The 18,643-nt window shown below is 38.1% G+C and overlaps 4 protein-coding genes across 6 annotated transcripts; all 4 read right to left on the reverse strand.

The window, feature by feature from the left end:
* Positions 1-856: 856 nt before the first annotated feature.
* Positions 857-1,738, reverse strand: LOC141816924 (uncharacterized protein At1g66480-like). Its single transcript, XM_074704647.1, has one exon. It carries the CDS (start codon positions 1,620-1,622, stop codon positions 1,119-1,121), a length of 504 nt encoding a protein of 167 aa, XP_074560748.1. The 5' UTR covers positions 1,623-1,738; the 3' UTR covers positions 857-1,118.
* Positions 1,739-3,869: 2,131 nt separating this feature from the next.
* Positions 3,870-8,596, reverse strand: LOC141816904 (putative inactive cadmium/zinc-transporting ATPase HMA3). Of its 3 annotated transcripts, none has more exons than XM_074704627.1 (10): positions 8,501-8,596; positions 8,190-8,421; positions 7,850-8,107; positions 7,581-7,678; positions 6,419-6,674; positions 6,181-6,318; positions 5,774-6,101; positions 5,464-5,666; positions 5,163-5,359; positions 3,870-5,091 (listed from the first exon to the last, which is right to left on the reverse strand). In XM_074704627.1, the coding sequence occupies exons 2-10, from the start codon at positions 8,401-8,403 to the stop codon at positions 4,084-4,086; spliced, it is 2,700 nt and encodes an 899-aa protein (XP_074560728.1). In that variant the 5' UTR covers positions 8,404-8,421; positions 8,501-8,596; the 3' UTR covers positions 3,870-4,083. The 3 variants fall into 3 exon arrangements, with proteins under 3 accessions (XP_074560728.1, XP_074560726.1, XP_074560725.1); XM_074704625.1 differs by having other exon boundaries at positions 8,190-8,448; positions 8,501-8,592; XM_074704624.1 differs by lacking the exon at positions 8,501-8,596 and having other exon boundaries at positions 8,190-8,489.
* Positions 8,597-13,066: 4,470 nt separating this feature from the next.
* On the reverse strand, positions 13,067-16,950 carry LOC141816912 (putative mitochondrial adenine nucleotide transporter BTL1). Its single transcript, XM_074704632.1, has 5 exons — positions 16,638-16,950; positions 16,092-16,186; positions 14,473-14,812; positions 13,659-13,896; positions 13,067-13,473 (listed from the first exon to the last, which is right to left on the reverse strand). The coding sequence occupies exons 1-5, from the start codon at positions 16,785-16,787 to the stop codon at positions 13,223-13,225; spliced, it is 1,074 nt and encodes a 357-aa protein (XP_074560733.1). The 5' UTR covers positions 16,788-16,950; the 3' UTR covers positions 13,067-13,222.
* A 1,359-nt stretch (positions 16,951-18,309) lies between these two features.
* LOC141816888 (small polypeptide DEVIL 19-like) lies at positions 18,310-18,450 on the reverse strand. The gene has a single exon (XM_074704611.1). It carries the CDS (start codon positions 18,448-18,450, stop codon positions 18,310-18,312), a length of 141 nt encoding a protein of 46 aa, XP_074560712.1.
* Positions 18,451-18,643: the final 193 nt, after the last annotated feature.

Genomic DNA, 18,643 nt, shown 5'->3' on the forward strand with positions numbered 1-18,643 from the left:
CCGTTTATGCATTCGATCAAGCTTTTGATATTAATGGTGGCATCAAAATTTTCAGAGTAGGCGGACGATTTGTAATCCTGTGCTTGTTTGAGATGATTGACCTCCAAAGTATCTTCCCTTGCTGCAGCTATTGTTCATTAACTAATGATTTTCTTTTCAAATGGCACTTGAATATTCAGTCAAACATTGCATAAGGTCAAAAGCAACGCTTGTATTATTCTTATCTTCGTTGGCCCTTAACATGTTTGAGATCTACTTTTATTTAATTAAAACGAGGGAGGTGCAGCTAGATTGCCACCCTGCATTTAATAAGTGCACCCAGCCTCCTTCAATTTGTACGTGGCTTGCAATACATGCATTTCTTTGTTTTCCTAAAGCTTCAGTCACTACAAAATAATTCAGTATATATATATTTATTTATTTATACATATACGTCTCTTTCTGAATGTAAGTTTGTTCCGGCCACGAAAGGAGATACAATCCTTATCTATTGAACTGCAATCAAACAATCATTTAACTTGGCAAGTTTTGACTTTTTATCTTTGCTGGTTTGCTGGGGGAGGATTAACTATTTAACTGGATAACCGCCTCTTTGATCCATTACGCCTTCGATTGTCCACACGTAAACAAATCACTTGGAGTTAAAGTTTGATGATGTAGCTTGCTGAAATAAGGCTCGGTCTATTCATGAATAATTAATTATTGATGCAGTATTTACTCCTTTCCGATTTAATCCGTAGAAAAGCAGTGCACTCGATTTTTGTTTATTATTATTTGTTTTCGAATTAGACTACACAAAAGAATGAATGTGTGCATCCCACGCTTTGGAAACTCCCAAATATGAGCAAGTTGCATTACCAATCTAACCAACTCCCAGTTGTAATCCATAAGCATTCCAATTGTTCCAATCCAATTGCAAGAAGAAAACAAAAATAACAACCAAGACATACAGTTCGATCACATAGTTTTCGCCATTTTCCTTCCAATCTAATTTCGCTAGCTGTGCAGTTCAAATCACAACCCGAATGATCGATCGTCGATCGTAAAGCTAAATGAGAATCGAGACGTTGAAGAGAACAATAAGCCAACTCGTTTCCCCTCCGCCGGGCTCAGCTCGTTCACGTTTCCGCGGCCAAGATCGAGCGCATGCTACTGTTCCTGGAGTCCCACCGGAGGGAGCGGCCGAAGGACCTGATCTCCTCGATCGGGTCGAGCTCCGGCCTCCACGTCCCCCGCGCCGTCATCTGCCTCTCCCTGCACCACTGCACCTCGCTCCGGCTAGGCGACGAGGGCGGCGCGGCGACTGCGCCGCCCTTCCTGGCAGCGCCGGTGAGGCGGGTCATCAGACCGGCGAGGTCCAGCGGGGAGGTCTCCGACTGGAAGATGGAGTGGGGGATGAGGAAGTAGAGGCGGCCGGGCTCGAGCCGGTCGTCGGGCCTGAGCGGGTTGGAGCCGAAGGCAAGGAGGTGGGCGGAGGAAAGCAGGACGTGCGCCGGAGGCTTACCGGTGACCTCGCCGACGGTGACCGGGGGCTCGTAGTCCTCCAAGTAGCCGTTCATGTGAATCACCCTCACGCAATTGAACGTCCTCTGCCGCCTCTTACAAGCCATACACCCACCCATTTTCTCTCTCTCTCTCTCTCTCAAGTGGATTAAGATAACACAGCGAAACAGGAACAAAGCAGTTGCAGAGGATTGAAGGAGAAGAAGAAGGGGTTCTACAATCTATATATCTAATATTCAATTAATATTATATTTTCCTGGGATGGTTAGAATAATTAAAGTTAAGAGTGGAAAGTGGAATAGTTCAAAGACATTGAGGATTAGTGGGTAAAGAGCGTGTTTCTGATGGGAGGATTAGATCGATTTGGTTTGCATGCATTCACATTTCACCATGTGAGAATGACGTAGTTGACTTCTTATTACTAATCTTAATACTAATCTACTACTACTTTGTCAACGCTGTTCCTCACATGCACCCAATTATTTGCTAAAAAACTTGGAAATATTAACCAATCATAATTTGCAAATTAATTTTAGTTGTCTAGTTATATTTTTATAGGTTGGGAGACTCTCTGATTGGTAGGACTTGCCAGTAAATTTTCGTTTCTCGTTTTAACTACTGGTGTGAAAATTGGAACCGAATTTCATAAATATTAATATAAGAAGATAATTTTTTAATGGATGCTGATGAATTTTGATCAGAATAAGCCATTCTGTTGTCTCTGATATACCAAAGCTCCTCAATTTATTATTATTATTATTATTATTATTATTATTATTTTCTTTCCAATGTTGCAAACTGCTGACTTAATTTAAAGGGAAAATATCCTCTTATTGCCATTAAATATACCCTTTTGATCATTCCTGCTGAATAATGGACGAGGAGAATATTCTTCTCCAGCAGTAAATACACAGACAGAAGTGACATTGTTTCTTTCAAACCGTAATTTTTGAATTTTTACATGATATAGACATTTGTCGTTTAACTATATTCATGATGTTTGCATTAAATATCAAATCCTTTCTCTTCGACCAAAAGCACTTACACATCTATCCAGTCATTTATTTTCCATGTCTTTTTCCTAAGAATAATTTGCAGTGGGCCGTAGGCTGCGAAGGCATCATTTATCAGAAGGTTCAAAGCATGCTGCCTTAGCTTCATTTATCAGAAGGTTCAAAGCATGCTGCCGTAAGTTCAAAGCACGCAGTGTTGACAACTGATCGCAAGACTAATTCCGCAGTGTCTCTATCTTTTGAAGAAAAAGGGTGTAGATGATCGAGACATCATCCAAGATTTTAATCCACTAACAGGTGCTGCAGGTTACCTGCTCTGGACCTAGTATTTCAACCGTCGGCTATGAAATGACACAGTCAGTTTATATATATATATATCTATATATAATGACACATTTACATTGTGAAAATCTGATCGGGCATTCTAAATATTTTTAATTAGAAGAGTTTGGCATTGTTTTAAGCATAGATGAGATTAACTTTTCAAAAGTTTTCCAAGGGGGAGAAAAAAAAATCTTTTCTTTAAGTTGTAACAATGAAACAATAGCTAAGTTTCTTCTACCAAGTCGAGGACATGAATGAAAAAAGAGAAAAAATATATATTTAAAGTGTGTGTCAAGATGAGATAGAGAAACTTTCAACAGTTAATCTTCTTTTTCTATAGATATGTGATATGAGAAGGAGTCTATTATTAATTTTTTAAATTAATTTAGGCGAAGGTTAAACTTAGGGCAAATCATCAATAGCTTCTTAGTTTAATTTAAAGTTCCGGACTCGTTTCACCCGATGCGACCAAGCCCTCTCCTCCGCCGCCTTCTTTTTCCTAACGCGAAGCCCGCAGCGGCGTCCTCCTCGCGCAGTCGCGGCTGTCCCAACCCCTGCGACTTCTTCTCCTGAGCCGCGATCGCTTTTCCACCACGCATGGACTTCGTCAACCTCGAGACTTTTTCGCATCCGCGGAACCCTCGACGGGGCTTCCTCTTGCTGCGCAACACCTCATCCCTCACTGTCTGCCACTCGAAGAGGCTCCGAATCATACGATACTCGATCGCTGCGTTCGGCCCCAAACCCTAGCAGTCCTTCTCGCCCAGAGTTTTCGCCGCTACACCTTTGTTCGTGGTTTCCTCTACGTCCGGTTGTCGGGAGATCGCGTGGTTGGAAGGTGGATGAGATGATCATCATTAATTATAAGATGATTAGCATTTGACACAGCATTACTTTGTAGATTAGATTCCACTACAACTAAAAAGTAAATAAATATAAAGAATATAATAATCTTAATTATTTCACTGACTAAATGGAATAAGCAAATTTAAAATATATATAATAATTCTAATTAACTGATTCATCATGTAACTGCAACTGAAACTATTCATTTTCGATTAAAATTGGAATTATACATAAAGCTGTAAATTTCCATCGTTTCGATCTTTTGAGTAAAAAAGCTACATTTCTTGAAATTAAAAATATTTTTCCAACTGCATCAGGCGGGCACACCCACAAAAACAAAACAAAACAACACACAATATGCAATTACCCTGCGTTATTTGATTAGGATTTTGTCACCTTATTCTGCGATAATTTCCCGCAACAGTACTGTTCCAGTTGTACAACAGCCATCCCTTTGTCCACACCTCTTTCTGTGACTGCTACAGCAACCTCCCGCCTTTCTTCTTCCTATGATCCCATCTGAAGAGGAACAGATTGGTTCTTTCGCACACGCCTGTTTACTGTTGGTACAACACATGCCGTGCTCTTTTTCATCTTTCCCCGTACAAGATTTTGATGACTCACAAGTAACATGATGGCTCTTGATACTATCTTCCTCCATGGGTTTGTCACTGCACGTTTGGCTCTTCTTGCATGTATGTTTTCTCAACGATCCATTATCATGATGCCCGTTCGCCTCTGTTACCGAAACTATATGTTCTTCGCTTGAACTTACTTTCTGTGCCGTCTCATGACAACCATGAGAATCGTTTGATGATTCCATATGGCAACCTTGATTCACACAGTTCCTGTGAGCCAATCCTTTTTTTGGCTTCTCGACTTCGCAGCCATGGCATGACAAATGATCGCCATTGTTGGCGCACTGCGGAATTTCAGTGTGCTTTTTGTGAGAAGACTTGCAACACTTGTTGTTCTTGCTCTTCTTCGACCGTAATAACATCATGCTGTTCGAGATAACCAGTAGGCATGTTCCAACATCAGCTAGGACAGCAGCCCAAAGCAGTGGATGCCCGGCAAAGGCAATCGCCAGGACGACTAGTTTTGTTATCACCGAGAAGAAGATGTTCTGGATGATCTTGAAGTAAGTCTTCTTGGCTAGCCTGATGATTTTAGGGATCTTGCCAATATCGATGGACAGTAAGGTTACATGACTGGTTTCCATTGCAACTGCTGAACCTGACAGGCCCATTGAGATTCCTACATCTGCCAGGGCCAAGGAAGGGGCATCGTTCATTCCATCTCCAACCATTGCTACTGAGCCTTCACGGGCTTTCAGTTCTCCAACGAGCCGTACCTTGTCCTCTGGTAGAAGTTCTGCATGAACATCTTCTATCGCATTCCCTAGCTGACAATCAATAATAGTAGTTCAAGATTGGCCATTGCTTGCTTCTTTTTAATGAAGTGAGCTTAGTTTACCTGGTTCTGAGCATGCATGGCTGCTTCGGAGCTGTCTCCTGTAAGCATGGCCAATTTGATGCCTGATGATTTTAGCTCCTTCAATGCCTGTGCAGCACCAGATCGGCAAGTGTCAGAGAGTGTGAATATTCCAATTGGTGTCGAATCCAAGAATATGTATCCATAGTTGATCCCTTTCGCATCCTTTATGTCTGGAACTGAAATATTCAACTACGGTTAGAAATTCTTACAGTTAACTGCAATAAGATTTCAGTCGAGTGCAAGAAGTTAATGAGATCATATCACAGTGTGCTATCTCTACCTCTCTCACATAATGCCCTCGAAGCAATTCTTTTGTTTCCTATATAGATGTTCTTTCCCTCTATCTCTCCATGGATTCCTTCTCCCGGGTAGATGTGGAACTCGCTCACTTTCTCTGGTTTTGGTTCAACAGAATTTGATTTAGCATAGTCCACTAGTGCGGATGCCATTGGATGACTAGATTTGCTCTCGATGCTCGAAACCCTGTAGAATTATAATACCACGAATTGATTCATGTACCTTCATTATGCTAAAAAGAAGGGGGGAAAACTATTTTCTTTCAGAAAACCTTGCTGCTAATAATTCCTCACCACAAGAGGAGTGTCTCCATGGAGACGTCACTGCTAATTGAGCGGAAATCCATGACAGTGAACTCTCCTTTTGTGAGTGTTCCTGTCTTGTCAAATGCAACTGCTTTTATTCCGGCCAAATTTTCAAGAACATCTCCTCCTTTGATGAGGAATCCGATCCTCGCAGCTTTCAGCAATGCACAAAACGTTGCCACAGGTGTGGATAGCACCAATGCACAGGGGCATGCACTCACCAATAGCACCAGAGCCAACTTCAACCATTTTTTAGGATTCTTAGCTCTGATCACGAAAGGAACTACAGCGAATCCTGCTGCTATCATTACTACCCCTGCAACAGTAAAAGATGTATAGCTTCATCATTCGATCTTTTATTATTTACTTACTTTTCTTTCTAAACGCCAGCTTACCCGGTGTGTAATACTTGGCGCAGGAGTCTATCAGTGTCTGTGTCTTGGATCTGCGATTTTGTGCTTCTTCCACCAATCTTACCATTCGAGCAACAGCAGATTGCTCAGCCAAAGCAGTTGTCCGGACGCTAATATAACCTGCAACTCATCACAATGATCGTCAAGTTGATTAAGTTGTTAAAATCAATCAATAGAAGGCAATTTTGTTTTTCTTTCAGTAACCATGGAAGCATTATACCATCTATATTTAGCGTGCCAGCCCAAACAAGAGACTGGGGCTGCTTGGAAACAGGGAAGGATTCTCCTGTAAGGCTACTCTCATCGACTTCACCCCTCCCTTGAACCACAACTCCATCGATTGGGATTAGTTCTCCGGCTTTGACTGCAAGGATGGTGTTCACCTTCACATCTTGAGCATTCACTACTTCGCCAGTTTCGGCCAAGATGGCCGTCTGAGGAGCCATCCTCATCAGGGATGACATTCCTGCACTCGCCTGTGGTAAACAAATTATAACTTCAGGGCATCATGCAACCAACCAACTGCCATCATGCTTGTTCACTACATATTTTAACTATATCGCTACTTATTTTCTATCATTGAAGTGTGCACGTAATTGAGGTTACAAATTTAAAAGTATGATACAGGAAAAAGAAGAAATCATCTGTGATAGAGTCAAACTTAGATATATATCAACAGTCTAGATTCGTGAAGATTTAATAGTCAATTTCGACCTCATCAGTTCGATTCAAGATATTTTGATAATATCTTCATTGACTCGATTATTCCGACTCCAAAACACACAACTTCCTCGACTCCTTTATCGACTCAGCCGCTTTGATTTCAAAGGACAGTCTTCTTGACTCAATCGTCTTGATTTTGAAAGATACAGATTTTATAATTCCTTTACAATCTAATCATCTTACAGGAATACACTGACAATTATTATGAATATTTTTGAACATGATGCCATGATCAAACATAGGAATACTCATAAGGGTGTTAGATTTGGTCTTTTAAATGCTCTCTTACATATACTAGAATGTAATGAATGGAGGAGCAATTAGATCTGGTCTCTGTGGATTGCAAACATGAAGATGCTCTTGTAGTCAATTATACAAATCTTAGAGAAAGGACGTAAAGAATGAAGTGATTCAATTTTTCTTTCTTCTTTATCTAGATTATAGTTACTGTGTGTTCATTTTTCTAAAGTCTCTATTCTAATTTGAGTGTCAAAGTGGTCGAGCTCTGTTGATTTCTATCTTAACTCTCATTGAAGTATCACAGATCTATCTTTGATCTTCCATCTCTCCAAGACACTTAATATTAATCGTCTCTACTATTCTATTCTGCTGACTTCAAATCGTGATCTTAATTAGGATCAAGGAGTATTTGGTAGTACCTTATGGCTAGCCAGTGATTCCAACCACTCTGCAATGGTGAAGAGGAACACAATAAACCCTGCCTCTGAGTAGTCTTCAAGGGCAACTGCCCCGGCAACTGCCACACAAAAGAGAGAATTAAATCAGCACCCAGAGACATGCGTCAGCAGCTAGCGTCAAATCTTAGAAAGAATCGATTTCATGCACACTGCATGATAAATCTTATGAGAAATAAACCTTTCTCACAAAGAGATAGCATAACAGAAAGCGGTTTTCTTGATTGTTTTACCTGCCATCAGCATCAGAATGTTGATGTCCAGAGTGCATCTCCGGATTGCAGCGACACTTCGAAGCGCAATCGAAGGTAGACCGACAACGACGGCGGCAATGGCCAGCCATTTCAAAGGGTGAAAGAAGTGTTTGAACATGGAGATGAGCAGCAGCAATCCGCTGGCCAATATGTGTGGACTCGGCCATTTCTTGATGATCTTGTCCTGTCCATATGCCCGAACAGTGGCCTCGAGCTTTGCCTGGTTCAGAGCCTTAACTGGCGGCGTCCCCAAAACACAACAAGGAATTAGCCGATTCAAATATCAAAATTCAACCATTAACCGAAATCTGTTTATTACCAATTTGGAGCTGAGAGATGAGGAGAGGATCATGAACGACAATGACAGTTTTGGAAGGAACGATGACTGAGACCTTGTGAACTCCTTCCAATGGCCTCAAGGTGTTCTCGATCAGTGGGACTTCGGAAGAGCAACAGAGACCCAGGACATCGAAATAGCTCTTCTCCAATTCCACTTCTCGGCTCATCTCGGGGCTTCCTTGCTGCCCGTCCATGATCTCCACCTCTAGCAGCTGGCCTCGACCAGAACCTTGAGAGTTCTACTGAAAAATTAGGACAATGAAGCAGGTACGATGGGAAGAAATAATTTACCTGAAAAATAGACAGTATAATCCGCACAGAATCATTATAAAATTAATTTGCGATGATGCACTTTCACACAAGTTCTCTCCTCTAGCGGCCTATATTTAAATTAGTGGGTGGCCAGTTGAAAGATAAACAAAACAAAAGTGGGAATGAGTTCTTTAACTTAAAAGTGACTAATTAAAGGAGCTAAAAATACATCCATGACGAGATGGAGAATAAGTTTCTTTACGCAACCTTTCTTGTTGCAGTGGCAGTGGCGTGGATAGGGATTTGGTCCCTTCATGTCTCAGTGCGGAAGGCATCGGTTTAAATTGGGGTAAAGGAATTGGATCACTGTTGCAGAAGATAGTTAATTAAAAAGGCAATTAGAATCTGTGGAAGAGAAAGTAACGGATGAAACTACGGGCGTAATCTGACAGAAATTCTTGGTTCATGAACAGCTTTACAGTTGATATCTTCTCATTTATCTAGTTTATTACTGATCGAATATGATAAATATTGTCTTATCAGTAATTTTTCATAAATGACTTGATGAGTGAAAATTTGATGCATGCTCATTGAATGCATGGAAATACCTGAAATTCGGAAGTGCAAACAAAAGAATTGAAAAAGAAAGAAGAACTTCACGATGTTCCTAGATTTCTTATACTTTTATGCTTTGAGATTATGAAAATTAGATAGGTTCCGAGGATCGAATCGATTAAAAAAAATGAAGACGGATTCAATCGGCAATTAAACTCGTGAAGAGTGGGATGGCATCCATTCTCAAAGTGTTGGCCAAAGCTCTGGTTTTGATTCGATGTTTGCCAACGAATGCTTGTAATTAAGAAGCATCAGCAAAAGTTGTAAATGATTTTGCTTCTTATCTTCATTATATCTACTTTATCTTTGGCTGGGATGTTGACACACACGCAATTAAATTAAAATTACCACAATCCTCGTGTTTAAATTTGTCGTTGGCTTAAAGATATATTATATTAGCAACTAAATGTCCCTTTGGATCGACCTCTCCTAACCATATAACTAATAGAACTCTCTCCTCAATTCATCCAATATCTTTAAAGCTCTAAAGCAGAACTATGATCAACCTTATTGTAATGTTGCCATTAAGGAAGGACCACCATTTCTGAAATGTCAGTGTTAGGTTTCCTCATCATTGATGTAACTTTTTGGATTAACTAAAGCAATGGATAGGTCTCTTTACTATTTTATCTTTTTACTAGAAATTCAATAAATCTCAATTAATGCATGTTCGTGAAAATTAACTTTCACAAAGTTCCCTTATAAGCTATCAATTTCTCAAAGATTTTTGACGCATTAAGATGGAGGCTAAACTACTTTTTTTTTTATTCATCAATTCGTTAAGAATAAAATACAGTGGATAGGTCAGTAGCCCACTAAAATAGAACCTTAGTAGAAAATCTACAGTGAGACTTGACACAAGGAATAATTTAATACAATAGTTAACCAAAGCTAAAGTTAAAGCTAATTAAGATTGGACTTGGAGAGTCAATTTCCACACCTATTGGTTGATAATGCATGCACTTGTTGTTCATGGTAAGTGGATGTCCAATAGCCATGCACCAAATTTTCACACCTAGTGGTTTTGATCCTTCTAAATTAATAGTATTATATTGGGATTTATCTAATACAGTGATGCTGATTTTTATAAAACAACACCATTATAGTTTTTGTCTTTCGAAATCAAAAGTTATAACTTTATATAAGAGGCTCAAAATTTTTTTATATATCTTCTCTACACTCTTCTCTTCTACTCCATATCTAAATTTTAGAATTTTAAATTTTCTTAATTATATTAGTGAATTTTAGACAAAAACTCATTGATGACATTAACTAATTCTTATGAGATCTAATCCAACTCTTATAAATTTATAAATGCTCCTTAGTCTTGTCGTACTCTAAAGTCTATTCAAAGCATACACAGTTGTGCATAGTCTATTTTTAAAAATCAATCAACGTATCAATTGACATGAACTCATAACTTCATGTAAAAAGCTTAGAACTAGGTTGTATCCTATATCTAATTTCTTTACACTCTGCTCTTTCACTTATGTTCAAGTTTTAAAATTTTAAATTTTCTAGATCCATTAATGAGTTTCGAGCAAAATCTATTAATGGCCTTAGACAGCTCTGATAAGATACAATCCAAGTTACATAGGTTTATACTGAGCTCCTCAATCTTATCGTGCTCTAAAGTTTCATATTCAAGACTTTTAAAATTGTGCATAGTCTATTTTTAAAAATTCATATAGGTGATAATATATGTTTTGATTAAGTCAGCATTAATGTGGTGATCTTTTAAAGAAATCAACACTTACTCTTTTAACAAATTAACACAAAGGTGGTGATGTTTCGACAAAATCAATACTAAAATAATAATGTTTTGATGAAATTAGCATCAATGTGGTGATATTTTAACGAAATCAATATCAAGATGGTGATGTTTTAACCAAAACAACACCAAAGTAATTTTTATTTTTAGTTATTTTAATTTTTTGATTTTTCTATTTGTCTATTTTATTTTTCTCTCTTAGTTAGCTATCTAAAAGATAAAAATAATAAAAAAACAACTTTTATTTTTTATTAACGTTTTTTAATTTTAAATTTGTTTATTAATCTCCTTTCATGTATTTTTAAATTTTTTTATTAAAAATTAAAAATTATATGGATAAATTTAGAAGATCATTATGAGTTTGAAAATGTAATTTTTTAAAAAAATGTCATTAATGATTTGATTTAGTTTGGTTCAATTTAAAATAAAGAAATTAATTTTTGCTTTAATTTAGGTTTGAAAGGCGGGAAGAGTATTTTTGAAATTAAGTCGCCTTTTGAAAAATATAAAAATATGATATGTCTTTTGAAAATTCTGAAAATTTTAAGCACGCCCTTTAAAAAAAGCCAAATCAAATATGAATCAAATATGCTTCCCATCATGCAAAATTTATACAACAAATGCAATGAAATGATGGAAAGAGCATCTCATAGGCAAATAATGTTGCATGACTCGGATTCGACTACGTCTTGTGGGAAGAAATAATTGAAGGAGACATGAAGAGGAGTGTAAAGGTTGATATTTGACATAGACTTGATTGAACTATATTTCAATATTGAATTATATCTAAGTATAGCTAGTGTCGAGTTCATGACTTCATGCTAGATGTTTATCTTTTAAACCACTATTTTAGTTGTTGGTCTAAGTTTAATTCTATATTTCTTAAAGTTTGACTAAGTGATTTTTTTTTAATTTTCAATAAAATCATCATTATTCTATCAAACACGTACAAGTTCATCAACTGTCAAAATTATTATTATTAAGAAAAATAGCTACGAGAGTCCTTACATTCAAATTTAAGTGAAATCAAGACCTTTCATGAACTTTAATTAATATACTTTACTATAACATATCTTGGTATTTTTAAGTATATTTAAGAACTTTCAATTCTAAATGGCAAAATTAATAATCATTCCTATCATATTCACTCCTTGTCAACTCCATTTTATGAAAATTGAAAAATTCAACTTAAAATGTCAGAACACTTGAAAGCTCTCTTACTATATATATTTAATTACATCCAATTAACTCTCAATTGAAAGAGTAAAAAACCAAATCCATCAGCTTCTCTCTTCTCGATGGCGTATAGAACACTGAACCTATCCACCAAGTGACGATCGATCGATCGAGCTCTAGAAAAAGACAACTACGCTGTGGAAATTAAATTAATTAAACTAAACCCTGTTGTTATTCAAAAATGTCGACTAGAGTTGGACGAGAAGATCTAGCGATGCGTTTCCAGATCACAGATCGAGCCAATTCTTTAATATTTTACGAATCAGCTTCCATCGATGAATCCATAAATCCAGCACCAGAAGTCGTTCTTTTGTTGGAAAAGAGTGAATACTCTCAGAGAAGCAGTTTGGAAATGAAAATCTCCTAATAGTCGGCGATGTGTGACCAAACAACACTATCGCACGCGTCATATATACAAATTGCAAATAGGTGAAAAGGAGGATATGATGGAGACTTCAACATGATTTAAAAGAGTTGAAAGCTATCAGACAAGTGATTAAATTAGAAGAAACATGCATGAAATTAAGACTAAACTAAATAATGGAACTAAATTAATTAATGCATGCAAAAAGGCTAGCTAGCTAGGTATGATGCAAGATGATCAGACTTTTTCCTCCATCCATAATTTAGTCCCATGTTCATTGTCTCTAGCTCGTGACTCAGCTAGGGAAGAGCAGTCAACACGGAAGTTATTACATCATTCCTCCTGGCAATCCATGCGTGGAAAACTTCGAATATATGTATTAAAAAGCAAACAAGGTCTCTCCTCTACAAGATGAATTACTTGATTAGACATTTTTCTCTATTGATGATAGCAAAAAACAACTAATTAATATGAAGCTAATGTTTATCGAGTATTATCTTCGATTATCTTACTGTCTCTATTATCTGAAATATGTTTTTTCATAATGAAGTGCATCAAAATAAAACCACACAGGGATCGTTTTAGCAGTAAAGTTGACAGATCCATTATGACAGTCAAAATATTTTCATCTTCATTCTTTACACCAGATTGTTACCATTTTTAATTTACACCAATTTGCAACAGGTGAAATTGGGGGAAAAAAATATCACCCCTAACACTGCAAGCCCCACAATGAATCCCAACGAGGCAGTAGTATCAAGAATCCCTTTGCGGGCTAAATGGGCGGCCTGTCAGCCAGGAGAATTTCCTTCCATGCTTCATAGAACATCCAAGTGATTCCTGATGAAGGCATGACTTTCAAGCAGCTCGCACCCCAGCCTCTGTACAAACCCATCAAGCCCTCTTTGCCGACCACCTCAGACAATGCTGCTAACATGTGGGGTGGGCATTTGCCTTGCATGGCTCCGACCATTAGTCGCTTTCTTGCGACTTCCAGTGGGAAGCTGAGTGTGCTTGCCATTAAACCTGACAAAATAAGAAACGATGTATCACCATCTTCGCTAGCTAGTCGTTATGAATGAATGCATTCCTTTATGGATTAGTTAGGAGTGACAGGTTTTCCTGAATCTGAGTAATGTGGTTCTCTGCAGCGAGCGCAAGTTTTACATACTGTTAATAGTTTATTTGTAACTCAGGATTCAAATACTCACCAGAAAGAGCACCGACGATCAGCAGCTCTGCACGGTTCAAGGACTTCTTCTGCTTGGCTTGGCAGTAGGACTTTTTCATAGTCTCGTACATGAAATAGTAGCATGTACTGTATGGAAGCATGCCTATTAATGTTGGTGATAAACCAGCATACAGGCCACCAATTCCATCATTCTTGTATATCTTACTCAGAGCCAGAGTTATGCTGGGGTAGGCTTCACGATTCACAGTCAAACGATCCTGAAATGGTAGGATTTGAAGGAAGATAAGCAAATGAAATCAATATCCATTTGTCGAACAAGGAACACATATGAAATCATAACCATTTCATTACAAAAGGCATTTCGAACTGCTGTACAGCAAATACAAGGACCAGTTTATATTTCTTGTTTATGAGCAGTTGTACCATGCACAAACGTGTGAAACGCTGCACCAGACACTTTTCATGAGAGTCATACACATGTGAAAACAAACTGATTCAACAATAATTTGTAACCTAGTCTTTGTTCCTGATTCCAGAAATCATACATGATTAATACCAAAGCTAAGCATCTCAACCTTGACGACTACTACCATATAAAGGAAAAAGTTAGATGGCAATGCATTCAGGATGGGAGGAAGTGTACAAAAGAAATGGAAAATAGGGTTGTAGTCCAACAAAAGTAAGCTAACAAAGAACTGCAAATCTGAGCAAATAACATAAAAATAATACAAAATTATTCGCCATGGGTATCTGCTTCAACTCTGGTTCTTACCCAAGGAAAAAGAAACTGCAAAACAGACAGGGATAATCAATGGCATTATGATCGAATATACCTTTAGAACTTCAAGAGGATGACAAATGATTGTGCTGGCAATACCAGCAGCTGCTCCACCAACAGCAACTGGAGAGATACAATTACAAAGAAAAGAAAGATCCAGATTCATTTGACCAATCTGCAGCTTTGGGCTTCCATTCTCCTTCCAATCCTCTTGTATAGATGACATAGTCCGTTTCACACATTCAAATGTACCAAGCTCGATTGCTTGGGTAGGTATTGTTCGGAGCATGTTAACAGTGTTTCCAGCCCAAAGTCCTCGCCAGCCATGATCTTCAATGATCTCTAGAAAAGTACCAGCAATGTGCTTGGATCCAACTCCAACTATCATCCTTGTCCTGCAACATTGTCATTATCATCCAATCTTCTTAAGTTGATGAAAAAATCAAGCAATCGACATTCTAAATTATGTACAAACAAAATCCTGGAAACAAAAATTAATTTCCATTGTCAAAGCTTCTCATCATCGAACTTCCATTGGCATATCAAGTAAATAAATCCTTAGATACAAGGAAACTGAACAAATTATTATCACAGGAAGCAAATAAACCAACTTGATGAAAACTAGCTTAGTGAAAAATGAAAATTTAATAACATTGACCTGCTATGAATCTTCCAATAAGGCATAATTAATACAATTGATGAATGCATCCAGTGAACAAAGGAAGCATAAAAATTCAACAATATACGGAGGATAGAAGCAAGGTTTAAAATATCGAGCTGTGCCGAGATTTTGATCCCGAACCGGAACGATATAGTTTCGATACCGTATCATACCATGCCGGTATAGTTTTGGTATTTTTAAAATATAAAAAATATTAACTAAAATAAAATTTTAATCTAAATACTTAAAAATAAAAAATAAAATAATTTTAAAAAATAATAAGATAATTTTATGAATTTTAATAAAGACTATTTAAATTATCTCCAACTATATCTGGGAATTGATTATTAAAACTTCAATTAAACCCTAAGTTAAAAAATAAAAATAAAAAAATCCTGAAATTGGGAATCGTGATTGCTCGCCCTCGGTCGCGCGTGGCTCGCGCGCCGAGGCGTTGCCAGGCCTGTGCGGCGCCTCCAGTGGCGTCGTCAGGCCCGCGCGGCGCCTTCGGTGGCATCGCCGGGGCCGGGCAGCACCTCCGATGGCGTCGTTGAGATCGGGCGTCGCCGAGATCGGGCGGCGCCTCCGGTGGCATCGCCAAGCCCAGGCAGCGCCTCCGATGGCGTTGCCGAGGCCGGGCAGTGCCTCCGAAGACGTCTCCCAGCCGGAACCGCTGTGCCGGTGTCGGTGTCGGTGTCGGTGCCGGTTCGTCGACGGAACGAAAAATTTCGCCCGTATCGCACGATACGGTTCGAAATTTCAATCACTGGATAGAAGAAACTGTTGCATGGACTAGTATTGGACATCTTTATTTCTCAATCTTATAGTACCATATTTATCAAAGTTGCATGGACTTGTATCGATACCTAAAACCAACTTCCTGAAAGTAGCATGTAAATACAAGACTAGATTTATCACATAGATAAATGCATACTTCAATACTAAAAACAAGTCTCGCCAAGTTTCTATTTAGAAGTGACAAAATAAAATAAAGAGGGAGGAGAAAAGCAAACCTGATAGTCTCTAAAGGAGCAAGAACAGCTTTAGTCATAGCACCAGCTAATGCTCCGCTAACAAACTCGCCAAGTTCTCTACGCCCAAAGAAACTCTGCAACAAAACAAGCAACACAATTATAACATTAAGCTACTTACCGGTTACCTCTAGCATTCAGAGCTTTCACTAACAGTTACTGGCGAAAGGTCCTATAGCAACCAATTAAAACAAAACGAGAAAAAAGAAAAGTTCGTTGTAAGAGGAAAAACAAATGGCATACAAGAATAAGAACATCTAGTAAATCGAAATCAAAGGGTGTAAAAACCAAAAAAATGGGCAATTTGGGACCCTAAAGCGATGAATCAGTCACAAAGGATGAAACATTGGTCTAACTATCTGTAAAGAAACGACAATCATTAGCACACTGTCCGATTCGGACTCAAAGAAGGAGATTTGCCAAAAATAAAGGGGGAAAAAAAGCGATCTTCAACGAGAAGAACGCGAGTAATCAAGGCACAAGAAGTCGAAACTATCTAAGTGAACCAGGAGAAGCCAGAAACCCAACCTTGATCGCACCGCCGGCATCGAGCGGTCGGAATCGGAGCTCCGCGGTAGCAACTACCTCCTTGGAATCAGCCATCTCCTCGCCGTACGCCTCGGCAAAACCTAGAACTAGAACCTCCCGCTTCTTCCGCGACGCTGCCTCCAAATCCATCGCACGCAACGGATCGCCCGCCTCTCTGATTTCCTCGGAATTAAAACTGAAAACAAAAAACAAATCGATTGCAACCCAAGTCTTCTACAATCTTTACAGTTTTGAACTCGTGCAAGAGAAGGAAAACACTTAGAACACATATTTTCTAAATCTTCTTTTTATTATTTCCCTGGGACAGTGAACGATTTGTCCTCCTGCTTTACTTATTTTGGATGGTTTTATGAGATATTTTGAATCACGTTGTGAATTTCTTTATCTAAAATATTTCACACTTTTAATCCTGAAATTAAATTTGTTCCAATTTGGAAATCTATGGTTAGTTAGGGTTTGGCATTTGGAATCTGAATAAATAAACTAATTTTTTTATTAGCATTGTTATTTTTTTCTTGTCGATTTGAAATAATAATATTATCAAATAAATAGATTGAGTGAATCCATCTATCATTATCGGTTCACGTGATCCTTCCAAACTAAATAGAGAACAACTTGAATTCGAACAATCTCTGACGACTACAATATTCGTTTTCTTATTCCGTCCAAATAAATAAAACAAATCCGGTCTATTATAAAGCACGAATCATAAAGCAAATCCAAATGTCAGAGATGACGTGGTTGAGATGGACTAAATCTAATTATTAGTTGAATCAGACTAATAAACTATGATTACTAATAATAATATCGTTACATTTGGATCTATTACGATAAAGAATCTTGTTCTTTGAAGAGCTGAATGACACTTGTATAGTTAATTTTAAATCATCTGAATAAATACAGAAAAACAACAAATGATAATAAATAGGTTGTTGTTAGTTTGCACCACTACAAATAAACTATATTCGTAAAAAACATTTCCAACACAGAAAATCTACTGTAATTAATTTCATAGGTAGTAAATAGCTCATATTTTTATGGTGCCTTAATCATTTTGGAAATTACGTGATATAATAAGGTAATCTTTTCTTCATGTCGTCATGCAATATTCTCATTAGTGAATGATATATAGATTTATAACAAATAATTATTCACAATATCTAAGATAATATATATATAAATCACCTTTGACACTTGGCCAACCAAGAACTTATTACATATTAAAATAGGTGCCAATTTATTGTTATTATCCTTCAAGTCCTTTAATTTGGTCCATCACAACCAAAAGGCCTTGAATCAAAAGCCAGATTATGTCGTATTGATTATAACCAATTATTAATTGGCCCTTCTCGAATCTGCAATCACCAACTAGCCATGAAACTGATCTTGCCTCTGCTTTCTGCAGCTGTTAATGCTAATAAATAAACCCCGGTACTTCATTAATTCCTGGAGAGAAAAAAAAGATCGAGCATGTCCATGATTGAACAAGAACTAAAGATCCAATGCAGCAGCAACAGCAGCAGGCAGCAGTAGCCAGAAACGACAGCAAAAACCATGGCTTGAACATGACGCAGAGAAGCATAAATCTATATATATAGCCTGGCGTTTGGCTACCAGTACTTGGAAAAGCTACCGTTCCTTGTTGATTTATTCAGTCATCTCCGTGTATGTACCAGCAGAGGAGCATGGTGGCGCAGCGGCGCATGATGTAGATCCTCGCCCGCTGCTCCTTCACCAGCGCGGCGCACCTCCCGGTCAGCCCCCTTCTCCCCTTCTTCCTTGCTTCTGCCATATGGCATATGAGGCTTATCAGGCCGTGGCCGGCCTAATTAAGCCAGACCTGATGACTGATGAGGGAGCTCAAGCTTCGTCCCCAAGGTCTTATATACACAAAACAATGCATGCATGGAGATTGCTTTCGCTCTACAGAACTGAAAACCAAGCATGATTTGACTTGGATCAGGAATTGAATACATCAAATTGTG

Source organism: Curcuma longa, unplaced genomic scaffold, assembly GCF_044706935.1.
Source record: "Curcuma longa cultivar G26 ecotype Majalengka, Jawa Barat unplaced genomic scaffold, ITB_CL_G26_1.1 contig_18626, whole genome shotgun sequence".
Classification (NCBI taxonomy): Eukaryota; Viridiplantae; Streptophyta; class Magnoliopsida; order Zingiberales; family Zingiberaceae; genus Curcuma; species Curcuma longa.